Below are 21,576 nucleotides of genomic sequence, written 5' to 3'. Positions count from 1 at the left end.
TATAATATACCTTTAACTGCAAAATGTGGTAAATAAGTTCAGAACGGTAAATGATAAGAGTTGATAACATCTTCTCATCTTCTCCTTTCCTTAGACTATGAACAATGAAAGTGGAAAAATGTCTTTTCATGTTTGACTTCAAATAGACTTCTTTAAAAAGGTGGAGGGGTTTAAATAAAACAAATGAACATTGTTTGAACATCAGTAAGATGCTTCCTTTTACAAGTTGCCGAAACACTTTCAAGTAACAACCTGCATGTTTGGCATTTAACTTGAGTGCAGCATTTAGTTAACTGATAGCGCTAATCTGTGAAACCAGTGATCGTAAGGCATTGGGATCAATGTATGAATGTTTCAGAGAGGCTCTTCAGAAAAGTTGTGTCATGAAAGCTTTTAACTAGCCTTTTTTTAATGACTCGGTCACAGAATTTACTGGCCATCAACTAAATCATGAAAAGCATCATTCACAAATGTTGAGATGAAGTGGTAAAAATGAAAAGCAGGCTAATTTCAATCTCAAAATAATATTTAAAAAATTGAAAACCATTTTCTGGATTGCTGTACTTGGGCAATTCTTTTGCCTTCAGAGGCTTGGAAAGGTATAATTTGAAGACAGTGGAGTTGAACAGATCACGTTACAGATGGAATTTAGATGATAATTTTACCAGTGGGAGTCAAGCTGATAAAGAATGCAGATCAGTTTCTTAGAGAGGTTTTCTTTGTGAAACTGAAAATAATAAAAGCTGCAAAGTGTTTATCAGTCATCAAATATGGCCTTGAATTATATTCTCAAAGAACATTGTGCAGATTTGTGGAGTCCCAATACACTATCTGTAGGTAATGTGCCATAAGTGAGATAAACTAACATTTTCTCCCCTGCTTTATGTTTTGTTTGGTGAGGGAAGTGAACTTTAACTTTCCTCTATATGCCATAGTGCAACAATTTTGTTTAGCTGCTGCTTGAGAAGGTGCTCTGCTCATTCCTCCTACTCCTTTGCTCTTCAGTTCATCTGCTTGAGAAAAGAGACAACGAAGTTTCCCTGTATATTGGTAGCATTATGGAAGGAGACCACAAGAACGTGATAGGTGGTTTTAATGGTGCTCCATTGTCCGCATAGCATGGGAAAGTGTTCTGGCCATAAGGAGGCCCCTTTCTTACATAGATGCTTTTTGTAGTAAGCTTATTCTTCAGGTCTTTGCAAGAAATTCTGAAGAACGCGAGCCTGACAAGTTATGCAAGCCAACACAAAAAGAGTAAGAGTTTAAAAAAATAATTTAAAAACCCATAACCGGGAAAGAAACTGGGCAAAAAACTTCTCATAAGTTGCTTTTACTGTACCTCCAAGATACTGGGATGTAAATAATTTTATCTTTATTTTCCTGCTGTTCACTAAGCTCTTTTATCCAAAGCAAAATTCACTTTGGATGCTTTCTACAAAAAAAAAAAAAAAAGCCAAAAAAACCAACGAACTCCAACCATCCCAGAATTTCTTTACTGGCAATTCTTCGAGCTTTACCTTTCCCAATCTTTCTCTAGCTACAGTGTTCTGGTCTGGAGGAGCCTGAAGCATGGAGCTGTGCATGTGAGTGCTGGGTTGTCAGACACCCATAACCTCGAGGAGTAGGTTGAATATGGGGTAGAATTTGAACATAAACCGCCAATTTCATTACTTGATGTACCTCATTTTAGCCCTTAAATGTTCAGTGGTACTGTGTCTGAGTATGTTGTTAGAAACTGAAAAAATTATCTTACGTTGCTAGTTTCTCGGGGGAGTGTGGTTACATGGTGACTGATTTTTGTCTTGGTTTCTAGTTGCTGTGGATACAGCCCTTAAACAGATGGTACCGTGCATATTGAAAACTTTCTGTTCTTTTTTTTCTTCCCTGGAAAATCCTGAGAAATTATGAACTTGTCACAAATAGAGAATTACTGAGCATCACCTCCCTGCACCTTTTGAGGCAGTAGGATAAAACGTGTACCATATGTATTCATCCCCTCAAAAAACACCAGCTTGCTATTTTGTTACTGCTTTTAAAACTTTAGATTCTTAGTTCTTTTCTTTCCCACTCTTTTGTCTATCCTGTTTCCTAATTTAAATAATTTATCCTATTTTTCTTTTTTTCCCATTATCTGATCTCTTTTTGCCTTTCATATCACTTTCCCATTTTCATTCCCCCCTATGCCATTTTCCTCTCACATTTTCATCATCTTTTCCCCTTCATCTCCATTGTTTCCCATACTTTGTATTTGCTCCTGTACAAAATGCTTCTTCATTTTGGGGAAAGTTCTCTCCCATCGTGTCTCACCACCAGTAATCATTTGCTAATGCATCATGAAGCTTGTAGGATTTTAGGGTTGGATGCCTCCTGCCTTTCTCTTGTTCAGACAAGATGTAGTTGAGGTCTTTGGGCACTATTTTATCCTTTTGATACTGTAATATCAATGAACGTTTTGGTCTTTCTCTCCTGACTTTTCTATTTCTTGACCTCTTTCATTTCCCAGCATTTTTTTAAAGTTTATCTTTTCTGTAACCCAAATGAAAGCCCTCGTGAGAAAAGGGAAGCAGCTGCTGCATCTGTGCACCAGTGTGGCAGCAGGGAGTCAACTTGACTTTCACTTCCTATTGAGAAACTTGGAGGGAGGTTGGCAGATATTTTGCAAGTAGATAAGTAGATAAGGGAGGAGTCTGTGCCTAGGTACTATTGACAACACTGTTGTTACTAAAGACAGATATGTGGAAGGTGCTGGAAAGTTGCAGAAAAGGTGGTCAGCGCCTTCTGTTGGCAGCTGAGTACCACTTCTCCTTCGAGTGAGCGCTCATCCCTCTGCCCATTCGGGGGGGGCAGTGTATGAACCTCAGTCCCTTCGCCTTATAAAAATGCTTTCTGTATCCACAGAGCATTTATTCCTTCATTCGTGTGGAGCGTGTTGAAGACACCATGTTCCCTGCTTACTGGTTTCTCTTAAATTTCTTGGCTCAGAAAAGAGCTTCACCAGGTTGCTTCAGACTGTGTGATATCCCTACAGCCATATATGAAAATCTTCATTTCACTACCTCTTTTCTGCCCTATTGTCCACTTTAAGCTTATTTTGTCTTTTGCCTCCTGTCTTTTTGTTCTTCTATTCCAGCTGCCATTGCTTTTCAGTGAGGCCAGATTCTCCTTTGATTCATATCACATGGCATCTCTGTATGAGATTCTACTGCTTGCAAAGACCAGACTTCTTCTATAACAATGTGACTTCCTCTAATTGTTCATTTGTTAGATGTCTTTCTCCTGGGACACTGGAGGGATGCTCTGTGGGTAGGCACACTGAGTGCTTTATTGTTATGAGGAGTCTCATATCCTGAGAAATGTGCAAGTTTCACATTTTGTCAACTACGGACTGTAAGGCTCGATCACTCGTTTACCTTCTGGTTATATGGAAGTGGTAAACTCCTGACCTTGGGAAAAAATAGATTAATGGAGTGAAGACTTCCCTGGCACCAAGAATTCCTCCTCAGGAATGTTATCCTCATTCACAATGGTAGAAAAAGATCCCTCAGTGAATATACTCCCAGATAGTCCATTTCTGCTTTATCAAAGTAGTGCAAGAACCAGACCTGAGTATATACTTTAGCTCTCCCACTGGCACTGAGAGATACCACTTTGATGAAGTCTTCTTGAATAACTTCACAAGTTTGAGTACCAACAACAAGACCTTCAAACAGACATTTTGAACCCTGAAGACCTTCTGCAACCTTTATACATTGCTGGCTCCATATAAACTCTTGCTCTTACAGCCAGGACTTTGGATGGAAGCAGCCTGTTCGTATTGTTCCACAGATGTACGCATCATTGCCTGGAGGGAATCTACCACACTGCTTTACCTAAATAAACGGGTGAGATTTTCAGCCAAGTGTTATGCAGTCTTTTTGTCTAGTTAGGCTTCCATTCCAACTAGTCTGTGTTACCTGAGGCTACTTTGGGATTTTTGACATAATTGAATAGAAACTGTCTTTAGCAACCTTGCCATAAACTTCAGACAACTACACGTGGGGTACCAATAGGATAAAAAAGTTACTCGAGCTCAGACTCCCAAGATGTGTGTACAAGATTTGACATCATATTTTTAAAGAATTCTGTTAACTAATAAGTGATTTATGGGTTTATTTCAGCCCATGAATGAAGCATGTATGCTGCAGCAGTAATCGTGGTGGCTAAATTTAGATTCAGTATTCCTTCATTCTTCCCTTCCTCTGCATGCCGATATACGAGTAGACACACCCCGAGCCTTTTTTCAAATCACAGACAGCTTCCATTTTTGTAGAGAAAACAGAATTTTCTCCTTCAGACCTCAGTGAGTCTTTGACTCATCCTTTGCTTTTTGGCACTCTTCTGGCATTTTATTCCTGATTATTCTCTGTAATTGTTTAATAATGTTTTCTTTGTGCTGAGAATAATCCTGGTTTTATTTCAAAAGGGGAGCTTTACTGTTAGAAGTTGTTGAGTATAAAAACTGCATGTGCTGCTGATGTTGGCATGTGTGAACTCTTTGGTTTTTTAGTGTTTCACTTCAGTAAGATTTGCAGCAGTTGATAACCCACTGCTATTTAGATACTTCTGGTTTCTTTTTCTGAATAACTTTTTTCATGGATTCTAGGTGTGAAATTAAAAATGATGAATTTCCAGAGTGTTGATCCAGGTAATGAACAGTTTATGACTCCCTCCTCTACAGACTACCACTTTATTTTTCTGTCTTTTTCATGGAAGTTGGCAATTCCACAAGCTGACAGACACTAGTAGTACCACTAGAATAAGCTGAATGTGTCTCATTAACAGCCAGTTGTCACAGTCACAAGGCTAACTATCTCTGACTCCTACTCCTTGGTAGCACACCACTCACACTTTGAACTATCATTTTTTTCTTGGGCTGGAATTATGAAATTCTCTTTCTGTCTGACTGGGCTTTTGAACTATAGCCTTTGAATTTGATTAATTTGTAATCAATTTCCCTGGAGAATCAGTGGTTGATACAGTGGTTGGACAGCTTCCTAAAGCAAAATATTGTTTTATTTCAAAGGAAATATTTTTGAGAAATAGAGTATGTTTATTGTCTTACGTGATTGTTCTGTATTCTCTTCCTCTAACAATTTAACCTGAGGCAGTTCCCCATAAAAAACCTCCTGGTGTACAAATCTCCCCAAGCATTTCCAGAGTATTTAATTCTCTGTTGTCTGACCAATTCCTGGTTACAGAAGGCAAGTTTCTTTTTAGCTGTACCTGTCACTTCATTTCTGGCTTTGAACATGGGGCAAATAAGGCATCTAGTTTGAGGGTGGTTGGTTTTTGGATTCCAGGGCTGCTTCTGCTGTCCTTGCAGTCTGCACTGAGAGAGTCTTGACGGGCCATTTCTATTTCCTAGTGTCATCTTCCATAGCGTGTAGTAAACAAGAGGCATGTAGTTCAGATAGTAAGTGGTCCATCTTAGTATTCAGGTTTTCTGATTAGAACTCTGATATTAGCACATAACAACTGCAGGCCGGTTACACCAGTCGTTCATTAATGCACTACCTTTAAGAGGCACAACATAAAAAAGTTTCACGGAACAGTGTTGCAAGTATGACACCATCCTTGTATGTTGACTTTGAGATGTCAACAAATGGAAGCCCCTCCGATTCGCAACCTAAGACAGAACTTGAATCTTTACATCCCAAAATGGGATGCTAATCTGTTTTTTTCCCTACGTCATCATAGGCTAGCCCTTTATATACTCCGGTATGTGTTTATGCTAGTATGTTGGAGAATTTGGGTTTGAGTTTTCTTTGTGCCCAGTGTTTGTTATCTCAGCTTGTCAAATCAAAACAATTTTGGAACTCTGATTTCCCACTTTTCTTTCTGCCTCTACTTATTACTCTTTGGAAAGGTTTGTGCACAGGAGGTGAGTGAAGGTTATCTGTCTAATCATAATGCTTTAATGACAGTCCACTGTCACCAGTCAACATCCAAAGAGCCATGTAGTAAGGATTAGAACTGTCTTTGTTTTGTGTAAAATGTCTAAAACGGAGCTAACATTATTTCCTCAAGTACAGACTGCGAGTTCATGCTGGTGGACCTGCCATCAGCATTTGGCTCACTGGACCCCCCCTCCCGATTATCTCGCTCAGCAAGTGTTGAATGCCAAACATATGAACAGCTCCAAATCATGTCATTCCTTAAAATTTAGCCGGTGATTACGATCGACAGCTTCACCTCTCACAAGGCACTCACCTACAAGATTAATTTTTGATAATGGGAACTTACTTTTCAATATATACCTGAGATTTCTGGGGGAAAAAGTGACAAGACCCACTGCCAATAGTATGACATGGATTCATGTTTTTGACTGATGTAGCCATGACCATATCTGTGATGTCACAGCGCCAGCAAGAACCCAGTTTGGATGAAGAACACAAGCAAGGGAAGCCAGGAAGTTTGGAAAACGAAGTATTTTGAAAAGGTGGTTGAAGACCTGTCTCTGCTGTCTAGAGAAGATCCAAATCCTCATTTATTATTGCAAACAAAGTCTGAGAGTTCTGGTCAACACTTCCCTGATGTTGGACGAATGAATAACATCCGTTCTCAAAAATGCCATCTTTCAACTTCTGCTTGATGGGAAATATCTTTCTTTCTTCTTGCCATAGTGATCCATCACTTTCTGGTTGAATTACTGCATCACAGCAGTATGAAAAGTGAATGTTACTGTGATGCACAGTTTGGTACAGAATAGGTATTTACCCTTACTGTAACAGGTTAAATGCAGAGTAGTCTGAGTCTTGCAGTGTTCTGAGCTAACTGCCAGTTTTTGGGAGTACCTACATACCTCTTCACCTACTGCCAGCCAGTCGTGTGTCTGAGTCAGACAGTGGCACCCCTTGATGTCGTGTGCGACAAGCAGTGGTCTACGGGGCCGAGAGCTTGGGCATGCACGAGGACGCGAGGAAGCGTTCACAGCTGTCCGCATCTGGCTGGAATGCCGTAGCAGAGGCAGCTCCAAGGAGCAGATGTGCCTCCCCGTTGGCATTTCTGGCTTCTGCTACTATGAAGGCATCGTGCCTGTGCTGAAATGCCTTCCATTGTCTCTCAGGCAGCCTCAGAGGCCAGATTAAGGTGTTCCTCCTAGATTTCAAAGGAAATAGCTGATCAGGCTTCAGAAAAGACCACATGTGGATTTCTGAACTTCTGTGAAACGTGAACTCCTCTGGGACAGTGCAGGCATCAAAGTTCAGGATGCAGCAACTAAGAGTTGGAGACAGAGCCTCTTGGCTAAAGAGACTTGTCTGTAGGATAAATTTCCAGAGGAAATTGGAATATCATTAGAAATTGCTGTAGTGCTTTCCTTGGTGAAAAATTCTTTCCATCATTAAGAACGATGCTCAGAACACTAATACTGTTACATTTCTACTCTCTTTCAAAAGAAGGAAGTTATTAAAGTAAAAAAAAAATTAAAAAAAAAACAAACAACCTAAAAACCCAGAAGAGTTTTGTCCTCACAGAAAAAAGCAGGCTAGACATTTGAATAAGTCTACTGGAAATTTCAGCATTGCCATTGATCTTTCTTACGCAGTGTTCAGGGCAGCAGGTATCATTGTGTCATTCATGGCTATGCTTTTTCTTTGTTTATATCATTAGTATGTGTACTTTGGAGTCAATAACTTGTAGAAAAACTTAGATCTGAAAAGCAAATAAGTGTTTCTTGCTTTCAGTAATTTTTTTAAATTGAAGCTTTATATGAAAGAAGATGATATTTATGTCTGTACCAAGTAATGGCTCTTATGCAGAGTAGCAAATTTTAAAAATGTTACTTTAGAAGATGAAATGCAAAGCAATTTCCTTTTTTTTTTTCTTTTTTTTTTTTTTTCTCTTGCTGCGGTTGTTATGTTAAGAAAAGGTGAACAGGACAGATATCAGGAGGTGCTTCCTGTTTGTGCAAACAGATGGCGAGTTGGCATTAACCATATACATGAGATAACGTTATCAAAATATCTTAACCACATGCATCACTTTCAAGAGGACTTTTATAAAGCATGTTATTTCATTTCTTTTGAAATTAGTCTAATTAAAGTATGTGCAGATGTGACAGCTAGTTAACTGCATATATTGTTAATTGTCCATAATACAACATTTTTAATTGTCAAGCTTTGGATAAGAAGTGCTTTTACAAAATATGCCACGGCAGGTATGTATGTGGGAAGCAGGTAGACCTGCTTTTCAAAAAGAGAGGAAGGAGATTACATGAAAAGACATGGCATAACTGGCGTTTTAGCAGGCTATATGGAGACATTTGCTAGCTCTAGATACCTCTTCCTTATTTTGTTGGAAAGGAGGATACTTGTAAACAGTATTGTCCCAGACACCAGAAAAAAAAAAAAATAGAAAAGAAAAGAAAAAAAAAAAACACAAACCCCAACCCAAAACAAAAAAAGACATCAAGGATGTGACCTCATAAGGCACAACTTCAGTATGTAAAGCCCTGGCACCTATCCAAGAATAAGTCATCAATATGGCATTTCCTTACAACCTTTTCTGCAATGAAGAGCTGCTATTTTCCCATTCCCTTAATCCAGTCCTTTGTTAAATCTCATTCTTTGGTCATCTAAACTTGGGACTGGTTTGTTGTCTTCCTGTAACAGAAATTCCAACATCACCAGTGTTCTCCTAATCCGCTTGTAGTAGTGATTTATCAGAGACCGATAAAATGGTCTCCTTGGTATGTTTGTCTCCTATCAGGCAGTAACAAAGAATTTACAATCAACTGATTAACCCAGTCTTTGCACTGCTAAACCGAAGGAAACTGAATTTTTCTTTAGTTAAAAATTTACAACCTAGGAGTAAGGGAGGAGGAAGGGCTGATAGGGGCCTTTCTTAGGTGTGTCCGACACCCTTGTAGTCAAATAATTAATGAAGCAGTCTTTTTGTCAAGTGTTTTTCCTGCTGACATGTGGAAGACTATGTTGCAGACAGAAATAAGGGTCCAGTCACCAATTTGTATAACGTATTTTTATGAGTGATAGTCTGTAGACTGAATTTTTCAGTGCTTGTCTCTAGTAGCGCAGCAGTCAGGACTTCAAAACAGAGTTTCTGATTAACACCAGGAAAACAAGTATGACAGCTGGCAACGGAGACTAGATGTTCTTCACAGCATCCCGCTGCAGGCACTGGGAGCAGTGCATGCAAATTGATGGGAACCTTCAGCCGCTTGACTACAGTGAGCTTGGGGCTGCCTTGAGCCTCTCATCCTGCAGCACAAACAAAGCAGTGGAGAATTAAATGCAAAAAAAAAAAATTTCCTTTTGCTCTAGTAAATCTTGCAACATTCACACAATTGGACATGGAAAAATTGGACTAAGGAAGCTGACATGAACAAGAAATCTTACCTTTGCGTCGAAAATGTGACAAGTGGCTACTGTCCAGAGCACTGACTGGGGGAAGGCATTGGTTTATATCGTGTCCCCGAGTGCCCCAACAGGCTCTCTAGGGGTTTGGCTACCTGTGCTGAGGGCAGCTCTGGTACAGTACAGCTCCTCAGCCTCGGAGCAGGCTTGTGGTTAGAAATACCTGGGAGAAGCCTTGTTGGGGCCTCACCCGCTTTGACTGGGAGTTGCTTTTAAGTTCAGCTCCTCGCCCTTGGTCCTTGCCGAGCTTTGTGGATACGCATGTGCCAACCAGTGTATCTCCCTCCCTGCTCCTGACCCACTGACTTGACTTCTAGGCTTGATCCTACACCTGCCTGGCACCTGCGCTTGCTGCTCGCCGATACCTAAGATTTAGGACGAAGAAAAATGTCACCTGAGATAATCTCAGTGCAAGATAGCCTGAGTCTGTCAGTTGTGGAAGCTGGCCCTGAATGTAAGAGGTTTAATGCATCCTCCTTACCTACTCCTGAGTCATGTTAAGTCCCAGCCCCCAAACCATTTAGTATTAAACTTAATTTTTTTTTATAACAAGTGGACAAACCAGCATCATAGAAGAACTGCCTGGATTTCATTAAATGGATTAGACTGGCAGACACTTCTCGCTGAAGGTGCTGCTCAGGAAAGGAGCTGACATGCTGGACCCTTGATCATTCTCACTGCTTAATTATTAGCTCCTTTTCTTCCTCTGTTTTGGACCACTCCGGAGAGCTCTGTTACCTGAGACAAGGCTCCTGTGGAGGGTAAGGAGATGGGTGCGAGCTCATCCGTGCTGTTGGGTGCTGGTGCCAGGGCTCAAGTATGTTGTGAAATGCATAAATATTGTTTGCTGATTCCCCAGTAGGGACTTTCAGTTGGTTTAGAAGCATGACTTAAATAAATGCGTCAGATTGGATATCTTCATGTGAAATCTTCCTGACTTCTCGCAGAGTAAGTCTGTTAGCATGGTCAAAACCACTGTAATAGAGAAATTATTGTAAAATTATGAAGGGGACGTCTGCAAAATCATTTCTGTGAGGCAAGGAGGAGTATTGGTCTGGAAATCTCCTTCTGCACAGTTTTTAACTGGAATTTGTGATATTTACTTAATTTAAGACATTTTTTGCTGTTTGCTTTGGGTCAAATTAAACTTCACAGATCTTCATGTATTTCTGCTGTGATAGTTAAAGTTGTCTGAAAGTCTTTACACAGTCACCATCCACACTGGAAATCAATAGCCTTGATCTCCATCTTCTGTGGATGTGAATCATTAGCTGCGCTTCCTAATTTTTCCTTACCTTTACTCTATGGGATTGGCCACAGTACCAGTCCCATAGTTCCTGCTGCCATTCCCCGAACCTCTGCTCTTTTGAGCCTGACTTTGTGCATGTCTATCATGTAATTAGAGGCAAGTCTGTGAGGGGAAACAGTTTTCTTGCAGTCAAGATAAAGAAGCCTAATATGCCTCGTTTTGGTGCAGTTTGTAAAGTAATACACAGATGAGAAGTGGACCATAAAGTTGGGATTTATCCTAAACAGAAGTGTTCATATACCATTATAGTTAAGAACTGATGGGTTATGTTTGTCGCAATTTCCAAAGGTAATTGAAATACTCTGAGGGCAACTGAAAAAGATCTTTTCACAAGTATTTTGATCTAAGTTTTCTAGTCTGTTACTTCTGGGAAAGAGTTTGCAGTCTTCATGTGGAACTCTTCTGAATACATCAGTCCACATCTGTAGTTTATCAAGGTCTCTGCTGTAAACTTTCAAAACCAAATAGTTACCTTGGTAAGGAATCTGCTTTTTTTTATTGAAAGCAATGAATTCTGCGTATGTTAATTTAAAATGCATTGTAAGTTTAGGCTAAGGAAGTAGACAAGTCTCTTTGTAGTGTTAGGTGACAGCATGCAAGACAGGGACAATGCAAAACCAAACTGGAATAGGCAGCTCAGTATTGAAGCTGAGGGCATAGCTGGAAAGGTACGTTTATTTCAGTCTTCAGATACGCTGGGATACTGCTAAATTAGTACATTTATTGTAGATTTTGTATTTCATATACATTATTCTGTATGACTTCTGGTGCTTCAAAGGAACATCTCATAGTCCTGTTGGCATTTTTCAATTCACCAATTGAATGTGAATGACCTGTGGTAGTGTTATTTTCTCTTCCTCAGGTCTTTTCAAAAGAATGAAAACAGGCAAAGCAGCATTAGTGCAGTGTTCTTGCTGAACTATAGAGCTTAGCAGACTTTCAGAAATTCAAAGTTAATGAACTAAAACTCAACATAATTCTGAATTAAGGGAAATTATAGATGGGGAAGTACTGGATGTGATTTTCTAAGACCACGGAGTAGTGCCATGGTGTCAGTAGAAGGTCTGACATCCCTTTCTGGGTTTAAACTACAAACCAATTCTCCTTTTTACTACACTATGCTGTTTGGCTAATGCAAGGCTTATACAGAATCCTTTGGTTAAAACCTCACGACTTTTAAGCAAATGTTTTACGCAGTACGCTAAATAGAAATGTAGACACATGATAATTTTTTAAATTCAAAATCACGAACAGTGGAAACTATGTCTTGAAAACCAGTGATGACTCCTAGCTATTGCACATCTTCACAGGGAAAAATGTGCTCTAGTATATAAGGGACTGGAACAGTTCACAAGCCAGTGTTTCATATCTCGTGACTCCCCAAATGTTTTTTTAAGCGTGCTATTGCACTGCCCCCTGTGGTGTCTGGGCTGATTGGGTCTCCTCTGGAGAGAAAGGAAGAAAACAAAGGAAAGGGCTGGAAAACTAAATAAACTTTTTTTTTTTTTTTTTTTTTTTTTTTTTTTTTTTTTTTTTTTTTTTTTTTTTTGGTCTAGGAGCAGGTTTAGCTGCTGCTGATCTGATTGAGCAGAGAGCATTTAATGCTCTAGGGGTACATAAAGGCAGGAAGAGCCCTCGCTGAGAGAAAAAAGAAAAACCTCTTAAGAGGAAGGTCTTCTGAGAAACGACATTATAGAACTAAAATAGAGCAACTAGAGGAAGGAAGTCCCTGTCCTATACATACAGAAAGGGAGGGGGATCTTCTCCATAGTAACGGAGGGAGCAGGGGAGGAGGAAAAGGACAAGGCAAACTGCAAAAAGTGTTTTAACAAACTGTATAGAAAAGAGAGATTTGTGGTTTGCTCTTCTTCCCTGCTTGCAGGGCCTGTGGTTTTGGTGTGACACAAAATCCCTTAAAAAAAGTTTGTTTAAGCTAATAAAATGAGGATTAATTATTTCTGGACAATTATAAAGCTTGTACTTTAGTATTTGTACTTTATATTCTAAATGTCTTACTATAACAACCAAGCTTCAAGTCTTGTAAAAGTTTCAGTTCTGTGATTAACACCATACATATGTTAGTGCAGTGTATTTGTATTATTACTCTGTAGTTACAAAATATTTTGGCACTGGAACACAGCCAGACTTTGCAGTGTTATTTAATAGGTGGAAGTTAGGTGAGGTGATCTGTGCGTCTGTAATAGTCGTGTTGGTGTCACAGAAGTAATCACTTGCATGCAAATCACAGGTATCCTGAAGATTGGGCTGCTTCTGAGTTTCCTGATGTGGTTTTGCTGATGCACTGGGAATCCATTTTTGCTTTTTCCTCTCTCTTATTTCTTGCACTCTTTTGCCCTGGTTAACTCCAGCGGCAGTCTTGCAAAACACTTGCAGGACCCAGTGTTCCATCTCTTGCCAGGCAAATCCCCATCAGTAAAGACAGCGATCCTTCAGCCTCAGAAATCTAGGACTGTTGTAAACCAAATCTTTCACAATGGATGTGAAACATCCTTTCCTCCTTCTGTTAGTACTTTTCCTTAATCTACAGTCATTACTTCTAATAACTAGTAAAGCAGTAACTAGTCCCAATTTTTACTTCGTAAGACATTGCAGCAGTTTTTGTTGTTTAAAATAAAGTATTTTGCTCAAATGTTTGCCTTTCGTATTATGTGGGGTGGATGATCTTTTTGTTTAAAAATATCTGTAGTTCTTTTTGCAAAGACTGACAGCAGTGTCTGGTTTCAGGGTGGGATGATTAACTGGAATAGACTGTTTCCTCCTTTACGTCATAGACATAATGCGAATTATCAAGATCATCGCCCATCTGAACAAGACACACCTCCACCTACCGAGGTTTCTGAAGAGCAGGTAAACATTTTTCTATTGTAAAATGGCATTTAAAAAAACTGGTTAGGAATTACCTCTACTAATTTTTTATAATCTGTTGGCACAGTTTCTTAAACATTCTCTATAGCAGCACAAATTAGAATATCAGATAACAGTCACAATACAGAGACAGCAAATTGCCATTACCATCCAAACCAGAGTTACAGATCAACTTGGGAGTTTCTGCTTTTATGAGTAACTGCTTGTCTTTTGCATTTAAAGATGAGACAGTTTCACTAGTGGAGGCTATTCAAATCTGATAAAATAAATGTTTCAAAGAAGGAAGAATGAGAAATAGATTTCATTATTTGTCTTGTAGACATGCAAGTTTTCCTTCACTGAGGTCTCCACCTTAAGTTTCCAATTCAGTCATGTAGGTTTTTGAAATTAAAGTTTTGGAAATAAGTTTTTTGGTCTGAAACTTGGATGTTTCCCTCAATAATGTGGTTGACTGACTTCACATAGTGATGCCACAGAGAAGTTTGTGTTTTTTCTATCAAGTATAGATTTAGACTTACTGTATAGATTTAGACTTACTGTATGGATTTAGATTTTTAGATTTTTATTGATAGTTTTCTTCTCAAAAGAGAGGATGATTTACTAGGAAATTTAAGAATTAAGATTGGTCTTATTTCTGTATTCAGGATTTATTGCATACAATCAAGTTCTCTGGTTGTAGCCTATCTGCAGTTAGCTGCATTAGCCATTTTATAGTCTAAGTTCTCTGATACCCTTGAACAAGAGTAGGTTTCAAGGGTGATTTTTTCTTTCCCTTTTTCCTTTTTTTTAGGGAGATAAATCAACACTTGCTAGCACCATGCTGTCATTTCTAGTTAGTTTAAAATGAGATTGTCCCAAACAGAAATCTTTGCTGTGATCTGATTTCTAGTTTTGAGTCAATGTTAGATTATATTCAAAATGTTCAAAACTTTAACTGCACTGGTGGTTTTAACTGCAACCCTGCTGGGCTGTGTCCAAAAAGGAAAAAAGAAAGAAAAAGAAAACCCCCATACCAAAGAACACCTGAGACAAAACCTGAAACTTAGTTTTGGCCAGCCTGAAAGCCTACTTGGTGCCAGGTATGGGGTGGACCAAAAGATCTACCTGCTGGGTTGGTTTGTTTATTTGTTTTATTGACAAATTCTGCTTATGGGAACTTTTATTGTTGGGCTGGAACTAATGAAATAGTTATTAGTCTGACTTGTGCTGGATTCTTACCCAAAGCCTTTAGGCCCAGACTTATGAAAGCAATATATGCTTATATTTTCTAATGCATGGAAGTTGTAGAGCTCACCTGATTGCTGTCATTTGCAGCGCTGTGTAGTTATCCTGCAAAAAAAAGTAATCTAAGCACTTTTGATTTCTCAGGACTGTACCAATAACTGCACAAGTTGTCTTAGAATGGCAGAAATGCAAGGTTTTCTTCTGTTCTTCAGATTAAAATTTGCAAGTGTTTGCAATGCTTTTGGTACAAAAATCTCTGCATTTCTTGTGGGTTTTTTGGCACCTTAAATTACCGTTACTGGTATACATGTCTGTTTCCTGGAGCTGGATTCAGTTCCTGTGGTTAAAATATTCTCAGACGAAAAGAGCTTTTTGTTGTTACAATCTATTCCCTGTGATGCTTGCTGGATATTTCTGTAAATGGGAACATTGCAGTTCCATCCACCACTTCTTAAGGTTAGAATTCATGGCAACTGCAGTAAAAACCTTTCTTCTGAAACGTCTTTCTGTGGTTAGCTTTTATTCCACTGCCTGCCCTTTTTCTCATAAAAAAACACAATCTTAGATGAAAAATCAGACAGAGGAAACTTCAGAAAGTTACAGGTTATGAAATCCAGTTTGAAGTTACACTATTGTTGCAGAGGTGTCGAAAGTAGCAATTCATTTCTCTCTTTACAAGAAGGTGAGAAACTGACATTGGGTTGTAAGGGGGGAGAAAAGGGGGAAAGGCACAAAAATGATCGGTACCGTATTTGATATTCTGACAACCGAGGCAGCCATTTTCGAACGTTTTGTAACGGTGTATTTAGATTAAGAAAAGGAGGACCCCCACCTCTGGGCATACTTGGCAGTAGTATGTTTCTCAGTAAGCTGCCAAAACAGAGAAGATTAAAAATACTAAAAGTTCTGGAGGTGTCTTAGAGGAAAGGGAGGTTGCTTTTAACGGCACCTTTCTTTTAAAAGGCATTTAAAGTACTTTCAGCGCTAGTGCACGTTGCTTTTGCACCCTGGGAAGATTGCTCCCGAGATGTAAATGGCCTCTGCCGCGTCCCTGCTCAGCGTCGTTCTGCTGCTGCAGGCTCCGTACAAGCAGAGGAGGAGCAGTGGTAGCTCGCAGGCAGCTCCTGTAGCCCAGGACCTCCAGGTTCAGGAGCTGTGGTGTCTGGTCACAAGGCCGTTTGGAGCAGGATGGGGAATGCTTTATGCTGCCAGTGGCCACAGTTAATTTTACGTGCTGCTCCCTGCACCCTCTCACTTTGTTTTTCCCCCCTCTGGAAGATTAACCATAAAAGTGGATGAGTTCTGCTGTGACTTTCGGTCCTACCTAATTGAGAATTGTAGATTCTAAATGTACTTTAGATTGGAATTTAGTCATAGATTAAATTTGATTATACATACCTTGCTCTTTACATGTGATAGTTTGAATATCTGTTAGCACAGAGCAAAAAGGCTGGGTGTTGAGTACATGATATTATAAAGAGGTGTGGTCAAGTTGTTACTGATTACCAAAATCACTGTCTTAATGTGCCCTTTTCCAGGTAATCTTCCATCAAATGTCACTGACTTACACTGTTTTGAGAATGTGTAGAATCCTTTGAAGCATTTTACTGAACCCATATAAGTATTGTACTGCCTCCGTTTTAGGGCTAACTTTCAGGTTCATTTTAAAAACTACCTAGAATGAATAGTTTTGAGTTTTTTAATGCCATCTGGAGAAGTAGGTCTTTTCAAGGAAAGTAGAGCTAAGGATGTCCAGGCAGGTTTTTGCATCTACTGTAAAATTCTGTATTTTGGTCAGTGTCGGGTTCTTCAGGTCCTGTTCTTGTCAAAGAGCAGCAAGCCCCAAGGTCAGATTGTAGTTGTCATGTGTGGTGCCGTACTTTCTATTTTACTCTTCTTTCAAAACTGGACCAGCTAGGAAAATACAGGTGTGGCATTTTCAACAAACGGTTGGTTTTGGATAAAGTATCAGAAAGCAGTCATCTCTTTGGCAATGTTCTCAAGCATGCTGTCCCAGATACGTCTTTGTGACAGTGCATAGCCATGCTTGCTTACTCTCTGAAAAAGTAAGCTTTTGAACAGCCCGATCAGTGGAAAAGAGATCTCTGACACTGTTAACGTGACTAATGCGCACACAGCGTGAATAAAACTCTAAACTGTTGTTGTGTTATTTCTTTTCCAGGTTGCACGACTTATGGAAATGGGCTTTTCCAGGGGAGATGCTCTAGAAGCCCTGAGGGCTTCAAATAATGACTTAAATGTAGCCACTAATTTTCTACTGCAGCACTGATGGTTTTGAGTGTGAAGGAACTTCACTTGATGGGTTTGTACATGTTTGGAAGAGGATCAAAGCCACCTGCTGGACAGACTCACGAAGGTCATCCCCACAAGAGCATCAGAAAAGAGAAACTGGCTCCCCGCGACTGGTGATTCAAAGGGATGTTAACGAATGACGTGAACTGTTCCCAAGCCTTCAGATCACTTGGTGGTTTCTAGTCCGGTTATCCTTTTCAAAGTAACTTTAGTTTCTACTTATTACTGGATATCACCTAAATTTATTTTTAAAATAAAGTAGGTGGGTTTTTTCTTGTAAATCCTTGTTAGACATGTTATCAGACTTAATGACTAGGAAAAGAAGCTCCAACAACCACAACAACTAGATTCACCTATTAAGAGAAATCGTATTTTCTTCATTTACCAGTCTAATTTCTCTAGCTTACATGTTATTTTACAGTACTTGATTTTTTATGACAGTAATAAGAGGTTTGAAGATCACTTTGTTTTCAACTCAGTAAAGGGTTATGGGACTATTATGTCATTCTTTGGGAAGTTTTATTAATGCCTGTAATATTTTATTTCTTGAATTCCTTTTTAAATAAAAGTTGTCATTCAGCACATAATACACAGACAGGATGAGACAAAATTCATGTGCGTATTGCAGGCTGTGGTAAGTGAGTGCTGTAAATTTAAATTTTTACGAACTGAGTGAATTGCTAGTCAGATACAGGTCATGAAGATACTCACTGGAAGCAATAAAGGTGAATCAAATGATACAGTAAGATCAGAACTGAAATGATTTGAATGACTTCATGTCTAATTCACACTGACTTCGGTAACGATGGATGTATGCTCAGTGTCCTATGTGCTGGTTTCATTTTTTGAGCTGGCTATATACTGTCTTAAAAGAAAATGATAAAAAGCTAACTTTTCTATATATAGTTCTAGTTTTCTACTGTCAAAGATGTGGATGACCCTGCATTTGCTGAATCCTCACTGTCTGAAGCAACTTACTGTTGATCACAGGCTGGAACATTAACCTTAAGGGTGATTCAGGCTAACACAGGAGGTAACAGGACGGTAATGCCAAGGTAGTACAGTATTGGTTTTGAAGTTTAGATTGATAAATCAGCTTGCTTGGCTTGACTCTCAGAAGTGCTCTGTATTAGCACCTTAGGAGTTTCAGGAGGTGGGGTGGGAGAAAGGTGAACACTTCTATAAAACCAAGCTGAAGTAATACAAGATTGCCAACTGTGTCTCCGTGAAACCAATTTACACATGTATCTCAAGCATTTAATGTGTGTTTCTGTATGTACTTGTGTTTGTATATCCTGTGTATATGTGTCTATTTATATACACACAGGCATATTTAATACATACATACATTTAGAATAAGATATAGGTCATCAGAAGCATAACAAAGGCAATAGCAGGTGCAAAGGGGAGGAGATGAAAGAATACAGGAGAGAGAAGGGATGTTTTGGAAATCCAGATGAACACATGAGTACCAAAGTACAGATCTGCACAGTCTCACTTGGCCTGGGAAATGACAGGACAGGGTTTAGGGAGAGAGAGAGACCTTTCTTTTTCTTTTTTAGTTGACTGAAAGAACTGAAAAAAGTCCTACAGGCATCCAAGTCTTGATCCAGAAATGACATCAAATTTGTGCAGCTTTTGGCACATGACATAAGTTTTAATAAAACCAATGTCCTGTATGTACTTTTTGGTATTTTCCAGGGTGGGTGGGAATAAGGGGTTTTGGAACGACCCTGTGTTGTCCTGGACTTTGATCAACCTCCTTCAGGGTTTGGCTTGCTGCTATGATCACATTATTTAGGCAGGGTCTGCTTTTTAATTGAAAGGTTTTGTTTGTGTGAAGCTGAGTGGCTCTCTGTGTGTGTAGGTTAAAGATATTTCTGGACCCAGAGAACTCTGGAAACCTGCTGTCTTAGAAAGCAAAGGGCAAATGTAAGAAAAAAAGCCCTAGAATAGTTTGTATATGCAAACTAGCTAAATGTTTTGAAACAAATACAGGTTTTAATTTTGAAACATACAGATTCTTCCTTCACAAATATTTTACCAAAAGTAGCAATAAAGACTAGTGAATTACTTCAGAAGTCAAATTTTGTCTGTAGGAAATAATACCTAGCCCAGGGTAAATTAAATATGACCTGTGCCCTTTCAGACATTGCCCTGCTCTAGGGACAAGCACAAAGAGCATTTATTCCTTGGAATTTTAAAATGCATTGAGTGGCATCTGGGATCTGTAAGTGGATATTCTCCAAGTCTAAATCCTTTCTTACTGTTATCTGTACAAGGGGTATCCCAAATGTCACAGTTGTGTGGAAAACCCCATTTTGCTGGGCATTTCACAAATCATGGTCAAACATAAGGGGTAGAATTCAGGCCATGGTGATGTCAGTTGAAAACTCCCTTTGACATCTATGAGAACAGTTTGTGCTCAAAATGCTTCCAGGGTTGTGATTTCCAATTATTTTTTTTTTAAAAAAAAGAAGTGGTAAAAGGAGGAGTTTCAGATGCTGTTGAACACAGTTCCTGTTTCATGCAAGAACCGTAGAAGGAAGATTCATACATTAGAGCTGGAAAACAACTCGGTTTCCACTTGATGGTGAAACTTCCGTGGACCATTTCTGGGAATGCAAGGAGCGTGTTTTTCACAGCCTACGCAGTGTTTCTCCAATACAGTTTTGAATGTTTCATTGCACAGTTTCCATTTTGTGTGTGACACAATATTTTTTAGGCAGCGAGAGAATGCAGAATGCTTTTCTACGGAGAGGATTTTAAGTCCCTGGGAAATTTACGCTGGTTTTACTAAAGCCGAGATTTGGTATTGAAATAAAAACAGTTGCTGCTGTTAAAATTTCTCTACTAGACTGGGAATGTTGTCTTTTGAGACAGCATCGGAGTAATTTATCGGGGACTTTCCTAGACGGTTATGTGATAGTTTGAAATACACCCACAGTGAGGTTTGTATTTGTGGGAGTCTGCCTGATAAGCCGCCAGGTTCTCAAGCCTTAACTTTTTGCTAAGATGCGGAATGATTGGGCTCCATACTTACCAAATCCCATTTTCCTCTCCCAAAACAAGTGTTACAGGTTGCCTGCTACTTAGTGAGCACTGTCCGACTGTTGCGGCTGGTTCGTGTACCAACCTGTGCTGTCTAGTGCTTGTCCGTGCCTTTGTGAACATGTGATGGAGAAAAGGTCTCATTATTTTTGTCTGAAACAGAAGAACAAGCAAGCAAAACGTATTGCAAGTTACTGGGCAAAGGGCAACATTTTTGGCTTTCCTGTTTGTGAGTGTGTATATATGTGTATATGTATATGCATATACATGTGTGTATGCATATGTATATATACAGAGAGTGAGTGAGAATATTTATGTATTAGTTTGATGAATTTAACTGGAGCTAAAAGTTTGTTGAAGAAAATTAAAAGTCTGTATTCAAAGACTCCCATCTCTCAAACACGTGTGTATTTGGAGTATGTATGCAGTTGCAAAGGCACCCAAATTTGAAAACACTCAGAACTACCACTGTCATGTTGTAGGGGAACTGCACCTGTTCAAGGATGAATAAATGCACAGTATTCATTTGAACTAACAGAGGGTTTTGATAAGTGCAATTAATTTCTTGTGTGTGTTCTTCCACAAGAAAAACCTAAATGAGATTAGCTTTCTTTAACTGGGTAGCCATAGTAATAAGCATTTTATATAAACTAGTATAAATACTATTTTGTTAGGAGAGTCACATGAACACACAAACACCATATGTGTTTATATATATGCACACATATATGCATATTTTTTTTTATATATATATATGCTTACTTAATACATACTGGGTTTGGTTTAATTTTTAGTGTGATTCCATTCCTCCTGTTTCCATATATAAAGGGATGCTTTGACCAGAGAAAGTCCACTCTTAATTGGAATTCAAAGAGGGTAGGTGTCACTAGTACTTTTCAGTCTGAATATAAGACAAGAAATGGATGATGGGAGGAGAGGAATGGTACGACCTGATGAATGGGTGAGAATCCCAACAAATTGGTAGTTCAGCCGTTGTCATTTGATTTTTTCCAACAGAGAGTTTTAAGAGGAAACAACTAGTTAGCTGGGCTCACACATGTTCGTAGGGTACTGTTTCCAAACCTGAATGATAGATAGCACTGGATAAAGCAGGAATATACATACTTAAAAAATGGGTGAAAAATTCCAGGATCATGGCTGAATTGAAAGCAGGATTTGGCCTTTTGACCAGAGATAAGTAGGGACTGTAAATGTAAGATTAGCAAAGGAAAGGACTTGAGGGAGATTGGGGAGGTGGAATTGGGTGGAATAAAGTGTTTAGAGAAAAGGAGCAAAGTAGAAGATAGGCTGCAGAGGACAGAAAAAAAGACCTGATGAGAGGAGGGTGGCGGGATGTCATATTGCGCTTAGTTCAACTTT

General features: G+C 39.1%; 1 protein-coding gene across 1 annotated transcript in view; it reads left to right on the top strand.

Annotated features, from left to right (window-relative positions):
* UBAC2 (UBA domain containing 2) overlaps positions 1-20,583 on the top strand; it is a 105,095-nt gene extending 84,512 nt beyond the window's left edge. Inside the window, exons 8-9 of the mRNA XM_075045927.1 lie at positions 13,468-13,590; positions 17,015-20,583. Coding sequence (XP_074902028.1) covers positions 13,468-13,590; positions 17,015-17,122 — 231 coding nt within the window. The 3' untranslated portion in view covers positions 17,123-20,583. The remainder of the gene's footprint in view (positions 1-13,467; positions 13,591-17,014) is intronic.
* Positions 20,584-21,576: the final 993 nt, after the last annotated feature.

Source organism: Buteo buteo, chromosome 14 (genome assembly GCF_964188355.1).
Source record: "Buteo buteo chromosome 14, bButBut1.hap1.1, whole genome shotgun sequence".
NCBI classification, from domain to species: Eukaryota; Metazoa; Chordata; class Aves; order Accipitriformes; family Accipitridae; genus Buteo; species Buteo buteo.
This window is presented reverse-complemented; position numbering and strand designations above follow the sequence as displayed.